The sequence below is a fragment of the Galeopterus variegatus genome, unplaced genomic scaffold (genome assembly GCF_000696425.1).
Source record: "Galeopterus variegatus unplaced genomic scaffold, G_variegatus-3.0.2 Scaffold2345, whole genome shotgun sequence".
NCBI lineage: Eukaryota > Metazoa > Chordata > Mammalia > Dermoptera > Cynocephalidae > Galeopterus > Galeopterus variegatus.
In genome coordinates, this window is record NW_007728456.1 from 75 (window position 1) to 12,310 (window position 12,236).

The 12,236-nt window shown below is 39.7% G+C and overlaps 1 protein-coding gene across 1 annotated transcript in view; it reads right to left on the minus strand.

The window, feature by feature from the left end:
- Positions 1-284: 284 nt before the first annotated feature.
- DRC1 (dynein regulatory complex subunit 1) overlaps positions 285-12,236 on the minus strand; it is a gene marked incomplete at its 3' end in the record, with an annotated part of 23,109 nt that continues 11,157 nt past the window's right edge. Inside the window, exons 2-5 of the mRNA XM_008581398.1 lie at positions 10,205-10,292; positions 3,576-3,703; positions 3,344-3,527; positions 285-422 (exon numbers count right to left, since the gene is read on the minus strand). Of these exons, the coding sequence (XP_008579620.1) occupies positions 285-422; positions 3,344-3,527; positions 3,576-3,703; positions 10,205-10,292 (538 nt within the window). The remainder of the gene's footprint in view (positions 423-3,343; positions 3,528-3,575; positions 3,704-10,204; positions 10,293-12,236) is intronic.

The following is a 12,236-nucleotide window of genomic DNA, read 5'->3' on the forward strand; positions in this document are numbered from 1 at the left end:
GTTTATTGTCTAGCTGTCTCCTACTAGAACACAGGCTCTACTGGGGACTTTGTTTTGCTCATGGCTGTGTCCCCAGACCCTGGAACAGTGCCTGGCATACAGCAGACATCTGATGAATACTTGCTGAATGAGTGAATGAATGAGTACATAAATTAATGAAATCCTACAGCAGAGACCAACATCAAAGGAGACATCTAGGACCCTCCGTAGATCACTAGGACAGATCCAGCCCTCTGCTCAGGGGCTCCTGCATGCAGAAAGCAGGTCTCCTCACACCCCATTACCTCGATGTGATGGAGCTCCTGACGGAAGCTTTTCATTACATTCTTCACTTGTTCCTCCATCCTCTCCAGAAGCAGGCAGATGTCATCTGACTGTTTCTTCAAATCCTTCACATACTGGTCATCCTTTGTTTTTAACTCCTAGAAAAGAGCATGTAAAAGGTTTGCCACAAAATGAGACAGAAGAGGTGCCAAGCATGTTCCCCCTGGACCCCCCTCATCAGAATCTGTAAACATTAGGAATTAAAACTGTACAAAGAGGGCCGGCCCGGTGGCGCACTGCTGCTACAGTGTGCCGCTTGGGAGCGCGGTGGCGCTCCCGCCGAGGGTTCGGATCCCACATACAGACCCGTTCCCGCTCACTGGCTGAGCGAGGTGCGGGCACGACACGGAGGGTTGCGATCCATTGCCGGACACGAAAAAAGACAAAAAAAAAAGGAAAAAAAAAACTGTACAAAGAGAAAGTGGCTTCAGAAGAGTCTGAGAAGGCCCAGGAAAAAGCACAAGTAGATGGAATAGGATAGCCTCAGCTCAGGGCAAAAATCTGAACAAGTGCACAGGATCAAACTCCTCAATTATCACTTGCTGCAAATCTCCCTGCAAGCTCCCAGAAATCCTAAAGTGTCCTAGCTGAGCAATTAATGTCCAGGTTCCAACATGGGAACATATCTATTGCAGACTAAGTTCCATTCCTTAACTAAAAACATAAAATCTGAAATGGCATTTGCTGTAAAAGTACATCTTTCTATTAGGTAGCCAATAGATCTAAAATTACTACAAAGCTTTTCCTTCTGGTTAAAAGTTTATGACTTGAAAAGCCATCCAAAATGGAAAAGAAGAGTTAAAATATCTCTGTTCACAGATGACATGATCTTATATGTAGAAAACCTAAAGACTCCACCAAAAAAAAAAAAAACTGTTAGAACTAAAAGACAAATTCAGCTAAGTGGCAGGGCACAAAATCGACACTCAAAAATCAGTTCCATTCCTTTATACTAATAATGACCAATCCAAAAAGAAAATTAAGAAAATAATACTACTTACTATAGCACCAAAAGGGATAAAATACTTACGAATAGACTTGACCAAGGAAGCAAAAGACTTGTATGCTGAAAACTATAAAATATTGCTAAAAGAAATCAAAGATATAAACAAGTGGAAAGACATCCTATGCTCAAGGATTGGAACTCAATATCATTAAAATGTCCATACTATCCAAAGTGATCTACAGATTCAATGCAATTCTTATCAAAACCCCAATGTCATTTTTTTTTCAGAAATAGAAAAGGCTATCCTAAAATTTGTATCTCAAGGGACCCCAAATCACCAAAACAATCTTGAGAAAGAAGAACAAAGTTGGAGGCCTCATAGTCCTTAATTTCAAAACATACTACAACACAGCAACAATTAAGATTAGGTTGGTACTGACGTACTGGTAGATAGATAGATCAAAGGAACAGAACAGACAGCCCAGAGATAAATCCTGAATATATGGCCAAATGAGTTTTGACAAGACTATACACAGGGGAAGGACAATCTCTTCAACACATGGTATTGGGAAAACTGGATATTCACACACAAAAGAATAATGTTAGACTCTTACCTTATATCATATACAAAAATTAACTCAAAATGGTTAAAACCTAAATGTAAAACCTAAAACTATTCAACTCCTAGAAGAAAACATAGGGGAAAAATTTTAGGAAATTGGATTTAGCAATGATTTCTTGGATATGATGCCAAAAGCACAGGCAACAAAATCAAAAATAGACAAATGAGACTCCACCAAACTCAAAAGCTTTTACACATCAAGAGAAACAATCAACAGAGTAGAAAGACAACATATGGAAGGGGAGAATATAATTGGAAATCATGTATCTGATAAGGGATTATTATCGAAAATGTATAAGGAAGTTCTACAACTCAACAACAAAAAACCAAATAACCCAACTTAAAAACGGACGAAGGATTTGTATAGACATTGCTCCAAAGAAGACACACAAATGACCAATAAGTACACGAAAAAGATGCGCAACATCTCTAAACATTAGGGAAATGCAAATCAAAACCACAGTGAGATGTCACCTCACACCCATAAATATGGCCACTATCAAGAGAACAGGATCTAATCAGCGCTGGCAAGGAGGTGGAGAAGTTAGAAGCTTTGCGTACTGTTGGTGGGAACGCAAACTAGTGCAGCCATTATGGAAAACAGCATAGAGTTTCCTAAAAAAGTTAAATAAAGAATTACCAGATGATCCAGCAATCCCACTTTTAGATATAAATCCAGAGGAATTCAAAGTAGGATCTCAAAGAGACATGTGTATACCCATGTTCATAGCAGCATTATTCACAATAGCCAAGAGGTGAAAGCAAGCCAGATGTCCATCCACAGAAGAATGGACAAAGAAAATGTGCTATGAGACATGTGTATACCCATGTTCATAGCAGCATTATTCACAATAGCCAAGAGGTGAAAGCAACCCAGATGACCATCCACAGAAGAATGGACAAAGAAAATGTGCTACATACATACAGTGGACATTATGCAGCCTTAAAAAAGAAGGAATTCCTGTCACATGCAACAACATGAATGAACCTCAAGGACATTTTATGCTAAGTGAAATAAGCCAGTCATCAAAGGACAAATACATGATTCCACTTGTATGAAACCACTATCTAAAACAGTCAAAATCATAAAAACAGAAAGGAGAAAGGTGGTTTGCCAAGGGCTGGGAGACGGGGAGAGAAGGAATTAGTGTCTAATGGGTATAGAGTTTCAGTGTTGCAAGATTAAAAAATTCTATAGCACCCATCTGAATATACTTAACACTACTAAACTGTACACTTAAAAATGGTTAAGATGGTAAATTTCATGTTATGTGTTTATTACTGTAATAAAAAAATAAAGAAAAAAAGTTTATCACTTGAGCTGTGCAGCATTCTAAGTAAAGAAAGTAAGGCCTCCCCATTTTTCCACTCAGAAAAAGCAAACCAATAACCCAGTTAAATGCCCCCTGCAGACCCCACGTGGCTGAGACGGGGTGGCCGGGGCCTCTTGCCTGCTGTAACTCGCTGATAAGCTTGTTTTTGTCTTCTATCAGCCCAGCACAGTGCAGCTGCTGAGTGTTGAGCACGTCCCACAGGTCCTGGGGAATACTCTTCTGTTTGCCCTCCTCCCACTTTGCAGTGATTTCATCAAATTTGTCCTGGCTGGTCTTAACCTCATTCTCCAGTTTCTCAATTCTGCAAACACAAACATGCCAGCCGTGTCAGCCCAGCTCCAGATGCCACCTTCCAATAGAGCAGGCAGGTTCTCTAGAGTCTATAATATGGGGCTCAGGCACTGGCACTGAAACACCATCCAAAACCAAAACAAACTCTGAGAAATCTTCTTTTAGTTTAATACTGGACTGTGGTAACTTAGACCAAATAAACAAAGTGACACATAATAAAAACAGATCAACATTAAGGCTATACATATGTACGTATATACATACACATACGCACATATATGACAAGAGTCAATTGGTCACATACTTCTGAGTTAGATAGTGACAACCATAAACACTTGGTCACTAGAGTCACACAGCTTGTGTTCAAGTCCTGACTTTGCTACTGACTCTCAAGCTTAGACAAGCTGCTTAATCTCTGCAAGCCTCATTTTTCTCATCTGTAAAATGGAAAGGATCAAAGTATCTACCTTCATACATCTCTTGTCAGCATTAAATAAGATGATACGCAGCACAGGTACCCAGCATGATAGTCACTTAACAGATGGTATTTAAATTATTAATTTTTATTAGCAACATGACCTCAAGTGTCTGGCCATTCCTCTCCCAAGTTACCAATAAATGACCAGTGGAATGTACAAATAGAGAAACTCCACCATTAGTAATGGAAAATAGGGATGATCTTTCCAGAAATTCCAAAGAAACTCTGTGATAGAGTATGCTGAGGATTGGATTGGATGGAAGGAAGGCATAAGAGACAAGATGAGAGGTCCCTTCTGCAAAAAATGGTTAGAACATATGCCAGAGACCCTCTCCTAATTTTAACAGATTAATTTTATGAGATTGTCTCCAAACAAGAGCACAAACCCCCGTAAGGACAAGAGTCACAACTTAACATCTTGTGATCCTGTCTCTCTTTCCCTTTTCCATCCTCTGCCCCACCTTCCAAGCTAGGGCACTTAGCACATATTATAATTTAATTGACCTTTTTATTTCAAGCAATGAGAATTCCAGGTCATGTTTCCAAAACTCACATTTATCTTATAACTCTGCCACTTAAGACCTTCAATTTCTCTTCAGTGGCTGTAGGATGAAGTCTAGCTCACTAGCACGGCATTCAGGGCCTTTCACTAGCTGACCCTGCTGGGGACCAGCCAATTCAGTTTCTGGCACAGACCATAAGAGGCAGTGGGAAATTTCAAAAATAAAGTCACCGATTATATACTGGTAGACCTGGTAAAGTTGCTTATGGGGGAACTACTTGTGCTGAACAACTACAGATGTTAAAATCATACTGTGTATATATATATATATATGGTGAGATGAACTAAAATGGTCAAGTGTTTCCTCTTCTAATTGAACTAGGGAACTACTTGTGCTGAACAACTACAGATGTTAAAATCATACTGTGTATATATATATATATGGTGAGATGAACTAAAATGGTCAAGTGTTTCCTCTTCTAATTGAACTGTATTTAAGGAATCAGTTGAAGAACAATCCAAAGTAGAAGTTAAAATGAGTACCATTGTTCCTGCTCTCAGTCCACTTCTGTATGCAGAACTAAGCAGCTTCTGCCCCCGTGTTGGGCAGCCTGACACCTGGGGAGATGGGCGTGCAAAGCAATCTGCTTTCTGAGGCCTGGAGCCAAGGGTTTGGCACGGGTTCTTGTGTGTGTACCCCAGTTGGCGAAGGACGGGAGTATATTAAAAATACTTGGTACTACATTGAAAATCAAGACAAAGAAAAATGGGGTTGAAATGTACACATAATACCTGTATCCACCCATCCCCTCCTCCTCACCTGGGTGATTCCTAATTGCTTTTCCCAGGTGAGCCTCTTTCCCAGTACTCCTGCCGTATTGCAGGAATTTTTCCTTCAATCTCTTGAAAACCTAGCCTTCATCTTGTGAAAAGGACTCCTTGACATTAATGGAATAATTCCTACATCCTTTCATGCCAACTATGGTAGGCTGAGCAAGAGCCCCCAAAAACGTTCACATTGTAATTCCTGGAACCTGTAAATGTTACCTTACATGGCAAACAGAAATTCTGCAGATATAATTAGGTTAAGGATCTTGATATGGGGGGATTGTCTGGGACTATCTGTGTGGGCTCTAAATGTAATCACAGTGTCCACACAGGGAGATTTGACTACAGAAGAGCAGAAGGCACCGTGATAAGAGAAGCTGGGACTGGAGAGCTGCATTCTGAAGATGTAGGAAGGGGCCACAAGCCAAGGAATTTGTTATTTAAAGAAATCCTTTAGGGCCGGCCCGGTGGCACACTGGAGAGTGCTCCGCTTGGGAGCGCAGTGACGCTCCCACCGAGGGTTCGGATCCCATATAGAGACCAGTCCGCTCACTGGTTGAGCGCAGTGCGGGCGTGACACCGAGGGTTGCGATCCTGTTACCAGTCACGAAAAAAGACAAAAAAGGAAAAAAAAAAAAAAAGAAAGAAACATTTTGCATAACTGTCTACAGCTCTTCTTGCCATTCAAGCAGGAATCAATAGCTATTTTAAGATTTTTAAGACTAGCATTTATTCAGCTACGCATTTCTATCAGGACATTTTGTGATGGAATGTTCTAGATTACAGTTTAATAGCATTCTGCAACTCTCAGTGTAACTTAACTAAGTGCTTTGGAACGTATAAACTCTCCAACTTTCAAATTATTTTAGAACTAAGAACCTATAAATACCTCCGTACCAAGGAGTCACTGAAATGACGAAAGATTCCATTTCATTTCCCTACTCTATGGAAATTTTGAAATGTAGTTTCAATGAATGCAGAACAGAGCCTTAACTCAGATATCCAGGACACTTCAGATTTTTTTTTAAATGCCTGCAGCATTACCACTTGTAGCAAATGGTCTCACGTGCATAAGGGAAATAATGACTTTCCTGCAGTTTAAAGCAACTTTCTATTTTCTGCTCAGACAATGCGAACATCAGAAATTTCTGAACCAAGAATTTAAGACTCAAAGTAAAATGAAAAATCAAAATGTTATACTCACCCACAGATCAACAGACACACACACCCCTAACATTTATGAGATCCTGGGGAAGAGTTTAAATGGAGGTTCACATACCATATGTCTAAATGTTTAAAAATTACAATACCATACCATATAAAAACTGTTAAAGCATACTCTATCCTCATACCTGGGATACCTTCATAACAATTTACAAGTCCCAGTTTGAATTCAGACCTTTGAGTTCCACTCAGAGCTGGGTGGCTAAGGCAGAGGCAGCTTCTGGCCCCCAGCCTGCAGACCATCCCCCGTTCTGTCCTGCAGGCATGTGGATTTCCCAAACTGCACATCCAAGCTCTATGTACACTCCTTAGCCATCCATCAGGCTTAGGGGTTGCACAACACTGGCCTTTTCTGCCCTGAGCAGGACAGACCTTGGAAAGAGGACCATGCAGGCCTTGAAGGTGGGCTCACAACCATTTGGGCAGGGAATTTTGGTTTTCATGATACTCAGTGATCTAAAAGAGGAATTTGAGGGCCGAGCCCATGGCGCACTCGGGAGAGTGCGGCGCTGGGAGCGCAGCAGCGCTCCCACCGCAGGTTCAGGTCCTATATAGGGATGACCGGTGCGCTCACTGGCTGAGCGCAGTGCGGCCGGTCTCAAAAATGACAAAAAATAAATAAATAAATAAAAAATAAAAGAGGAATTTGAGCACGGGATGGGCTTGGGGCAAGTCCCCCTGAAGGGGTGCATCCAGAGGAGGGCCAGACCAGGTCACAGGCCCCCATTATCACCACTTCTATTCAATGGGCTGGAGGACCTATCTAAATGCAATAAGGCAAGAAGAAGAAATAAAAGGTATAAAAATTGAACAGGAAGAAATAAAACTGTCATTATTTTCAGATGATATAATTATATATGTAAACTATTAGCATGAACAAGTGAATTTGGCAAGGTCACTGAATACCAGGTCAATATATTAAAAACCAACTATACTTTTATATACCAACAGTGAATGATATAACCTCAACAAACTGCATGAAACATTGCTGAGCAAAATTTAAAAATACCTAAATAAATGGAAGGATATTTTATGCTCATAGATTATAAATTAAATTCAATTTCAATTAAAATTCCAGCAGGTTTTTTTGGTAGGAATTGACAAGCTGACTCTAAAATTTACATGAAAATGCAAAGGGTCAAGAATAGCCAACAACCTAGAAGAAGAACAAATTTGGAGGGCTTACCTTACCACATATCAAGGCCTGTCACAAAGCTACGGGAATTAAAACAGTGTGGAATTGGTATAAGGACCGACAAATACACCAATGGAACAGAACAGAAAAGCTAGAAACAAACTCACACATACAAGGGGTCTTCAAAAAGTTCAAGGAAAGGTTAATATTATCTTTTAATTCCATTTTCCACAAACTTTTTGAAGTAACCTTGTGTATAATCACCTGATTCACAACAAAGGTACCCTGCAATGCAGTGGGAAAAGAATGATCTTTTTGATAAATGATGTTGGGTCAATTAAAAATCTATATAGAAAACAATAAACCTTGAGCCCTACCCTTTCACCATACACAAAAATCAATTCCAAGTAGATAATAGACTGAAATGTAAATAGTAAAATAGTAAATGGTACAATGACAAAACTTACAGAAAATAAAGCTCAAAGAAAATATAGAATTATCTTCACAAACTTGAAGTAGACAAAGATTAAACAAGACACAAAAGGAATTCCCATTTAAAAATTGATTGATACAGTGCAGGGCCAAAGGCAGGGCCCAGCCTGCCCAGGTCTTAGGTCAGAACTGGTCATCAGTACCTTGAACTTGAGGAAGGCAGGGCCCAGCCTGCCCAGGTCTTAGGTCAGAACTGGTCATCAGTACCTTGAACTTGAGGAAGGCAGGGCCCAGCCTGCCCAGGTCTTAGGTCAGAACTGGTCATCAGTACCTTGAACTTGAGGAAGGCAGGGCCCAGCCTGCCCAGGTCTTAGGTCAGAACTGGTCATCAGTACCTTGAACTTGAGGAAGGCAGGGCCCAGCCTGCCCAGGTCTTAGGTCAGAACTGGTCATCAGTACCTTGAAATTGAGGAAGGTAGCATTTTTTTGTACACATTTCTCCTCAATGCCAATACTCTTTGCTACTTAAGTCCTAAGTGAAAGGAACCTTGAAAAGCTGATCATGTAAACAATATTACCTCTTCAGTTTTACACTCAAAGAGTGCTCAGGATGAACTGTGTATCAGTATTTTCAAGACTCTAGGGCTGGCCAGTTAGCTCACTCAGTAGAGTGCAGTGTTGATAACACCAAGGTCAAGGGTTTGGATCCCCCTACAAGCCAGTCACCAAGGGAAAAAAAAAAAAAAACTCCAATATCCTTTTATCCTGCACAGAAATGCTCAGAGATGACTGACTTTCAAATGAAGAAACCTAAGTACAAACAGTGCCATGAATCATCTACTCCACAGTAGCAAGAGATCTGAAACAGGAACCCACATCAATCCAACATTCTTTCTACTTCAGTAAAGTATCTTTTCCCTGACACAGTACAGGTTATTCATTCCTCTCTATATATCTCTATGCTCTAAACTAATATTTCAGTAACCTGAATATTTTTTCTCCCAGAAAGTACACTTATTTCTGCCAGAAGTAATCTCTCTCTTTTCCGCTTTTAAAAATCCCACGTATTTTTCTAAGACTTAGCTGAAATTCCACTTTCTCCATATAACCTTCCCTGACCAGGCAGCTTGGTGAGTTCTTTTCCACATCTTAATTCACATAGTATCACCATCAATGTATTTCATTTAGCATTAATTAAATGCAGCATTTTGCCAGTTCTGGTTTGCTGTTTTCAACTGCTCTTTATCCCTCCTGTACCTCTGTTGCAAGTCCTTTATTAAATATCCCAGGAGCCTTCTCACTGCCATGGGAGAGCAATAAGCAATCTCCTTTTTCATATGTATTGAGTACAAGCTATGCACTACTCTACAGCTACAGAAAGACACTCTCACTCTCATAAGCTAACAGTTTCATCGGGGACACTCCATGCACACACATTTGAAAAAACACACAGGTCAGAAACTATTTAAAATGAAACAGATGATACAGACGAGAAGTATTCAATGCATGGATTAAAGGAGCATTCGCTGGGCTGAGGAAGAACGCAAGGAGGAGCTGGGACTTGAGATGGTCTTAAAGGATGAGAAGGTAGTCTGAGGAGAGGAGACAAGAAGAAAAAGGGGGAGGAGAAGAGGAAAGAAGAGGAGAATGAGGGAGAGGGGCATATTCCAGATGACCGAAGGCCCAGTGCAGGGATGAACACCCACTGGAGGTGAGAGAATGGGTCAGCCTAGCCTAAGTGAACAGCCCAGATTAGGTAACGATGCGAGGTAAGATTGCAAAATTAAGATGGGAATAGATCACCAGAGGCCTTGAAAATCCTGCTAAAACATCTGGACTTTATCCTGTGAATAGTGAATAATCATTAAAAGTGCATGAACAGAGAAGAGACAGAATAAATATAAGAAACTAGAATATGAAAGGTCATGCCCAGCGAGCTGTCAAATGGGAAAGATTCCAATTCAGCTCCGCCTAGACACAGCCACATGGAATGCATGATTCCTTCCAGTCTAAGTGTGAAAGCCAGGATGTCACACCCAGCTCTAGCCTTCCAGGACAAACAGGACCCATTTGCTAACCAGTTCATACCAATCGACTTTCTTCTTTCTGTTTGTGGCTCTTGCTTTGATCTTCCTCACTCTCCTTCTTCCCATCTAAATATTCTCCAAGTGCTTCCCTGTGATGAAAAAAAAGCAGAGAAATTAAAGTTATTTCTAGCACTTAAACTCTATATTTAAAATTTCTATAGTACTTACACCACATACAAAAATACATTCCATGTGGATAAAAATCTAAATACTGAAAAAAAACCCCACAATCGTAAAAACACTAGAAGTAAATACAGGAGAATGTTCGTATAATCTTAGGGTAGAGAGCCCATCTTTGAATAAGACCAAAGTCAGACAAAGAAAAAGAAAAGATCAAAATCTTTACTTTCTGAAATTTAGAAATTTTATCCTTGAAAGTCAAGGGATAAACTGGTAAAAGATATTGGGCAAAATTTTACTATCTATAAAATAGGCATATATATGCATAGGAAATTTTCTGGAAGGATATACGACAAAAAAGTTAATAGTAATTATTTAAGGACAGGGAATTAAATTACTGAGGACTTCTATTTTCTACATTTTTTTGTATTGTACGAATTTTACAAATAGTGCACGTGTGTGTGTGTGTGTGTGTGTGTGTGTGTGTGTGTGTGTGTGTGTGTGTGTTTAATCAGAAAACAAGACTAGAGAGGCAAGAGAAGGTCCCAGATTATGGACTTCTTCGGAGGAAGATGCAGGGATGACCTCAGCAACTCCCACACCACTTATTTACATCACGGAAGCCCCACGCTCTTCTCTGCACTCAGTGGCCATGAGGGCTACCAGTACTCCATTAGGAAAAACAAAATCATCATCTCATGACTTCAGCATCCATCATGAAACAAGCAGATCTTTGATCTCATTCTTTCCTGACTTTTTCTAACACTGACTTTCATCTCCACTCCCTTCATTCAAAGTCCAGCACAACCCCACACAGTGTTACACCATTTTTGAGATACAGAGTTACCATCCCCCTTTCCCAATCTAACCAAAACCCTTTTTTTTTCCTTGTGATTTCATTCACTTCCCTATTCTTACTGAACCTGCTCTTTGTTTTCTTACTAAGAAAACTAATTGTTCCATTTTACTCAGGTCTTCCGACATAGTCAAGATAATAGTGTTATCACCACCCAAAATGCACTAATTCCCTTGACTTTCTACTTTAACCATCAATTAATTACCAGCTCTGTCTAAATAATACCTTCCAACTACTTCCTGGAGCAAAGATCACGGCTTCGGAAAGAAAAAGAGCCATGCAGAAAAAAACTAAAATTAAAAAAAAAAAAATCTATGCAGCCCAGATCTGCTACAAATTCTTATTTACTAAAATCCAATTGCTGCCTTTTATTCATCATTTTTTACTTTCTAGCACTGTATTGTCCAATATGGTAGCCACTAACCACATGTGCTACTAAGTACTGGAAATGTGGCCAGTCCAAATTAAAATGTGCCATGAGTGTAAAATACACACTAGATGGATTTTGAAGACTTTGAACAAAAAAATGCAATATACCTTATTAATATGATTTTACTGACTGCATATTGAAATGATAATATTGGGTTAAAAAAAATAAATTATTAAATTTAATTTTACCTGTTGTTTTTTTTTTCCTTTTTTAAATTTAAAATTACACATGTGGTTCACATTGTATTTCTATTGTTTGGCGTTGACCTAGCATAGTCGCCAAAGGAGCTGTCTCAGACTTCTCTCTCTCTCAGATTTGAGCTCCTTGGGGGTTGAGTCTTCTTTTGAAAAGCTGCTTCGTCATGATGGCCACAAATGTGGTCTGAGAGCTGCCATCTTCTTGAATACCCCACTTTTTGACCAATCAATTCCTCTCTTAAGATTTGAAAAATTGGAACTTGATTGTTTGCTTGGGTTTAGAGTTCTAGGTTGAAAGTAATTTCTCAGGCTAACCGATTAGCTCAGTTGATTAGAACACAGTATTATAAAACTAAGGTCAAGGGTTGGGATCCCCATACTGGCCAGCTGCCAAAAAAAAGAAAGTAAGTAATTTTCCATTAGTGTTTCC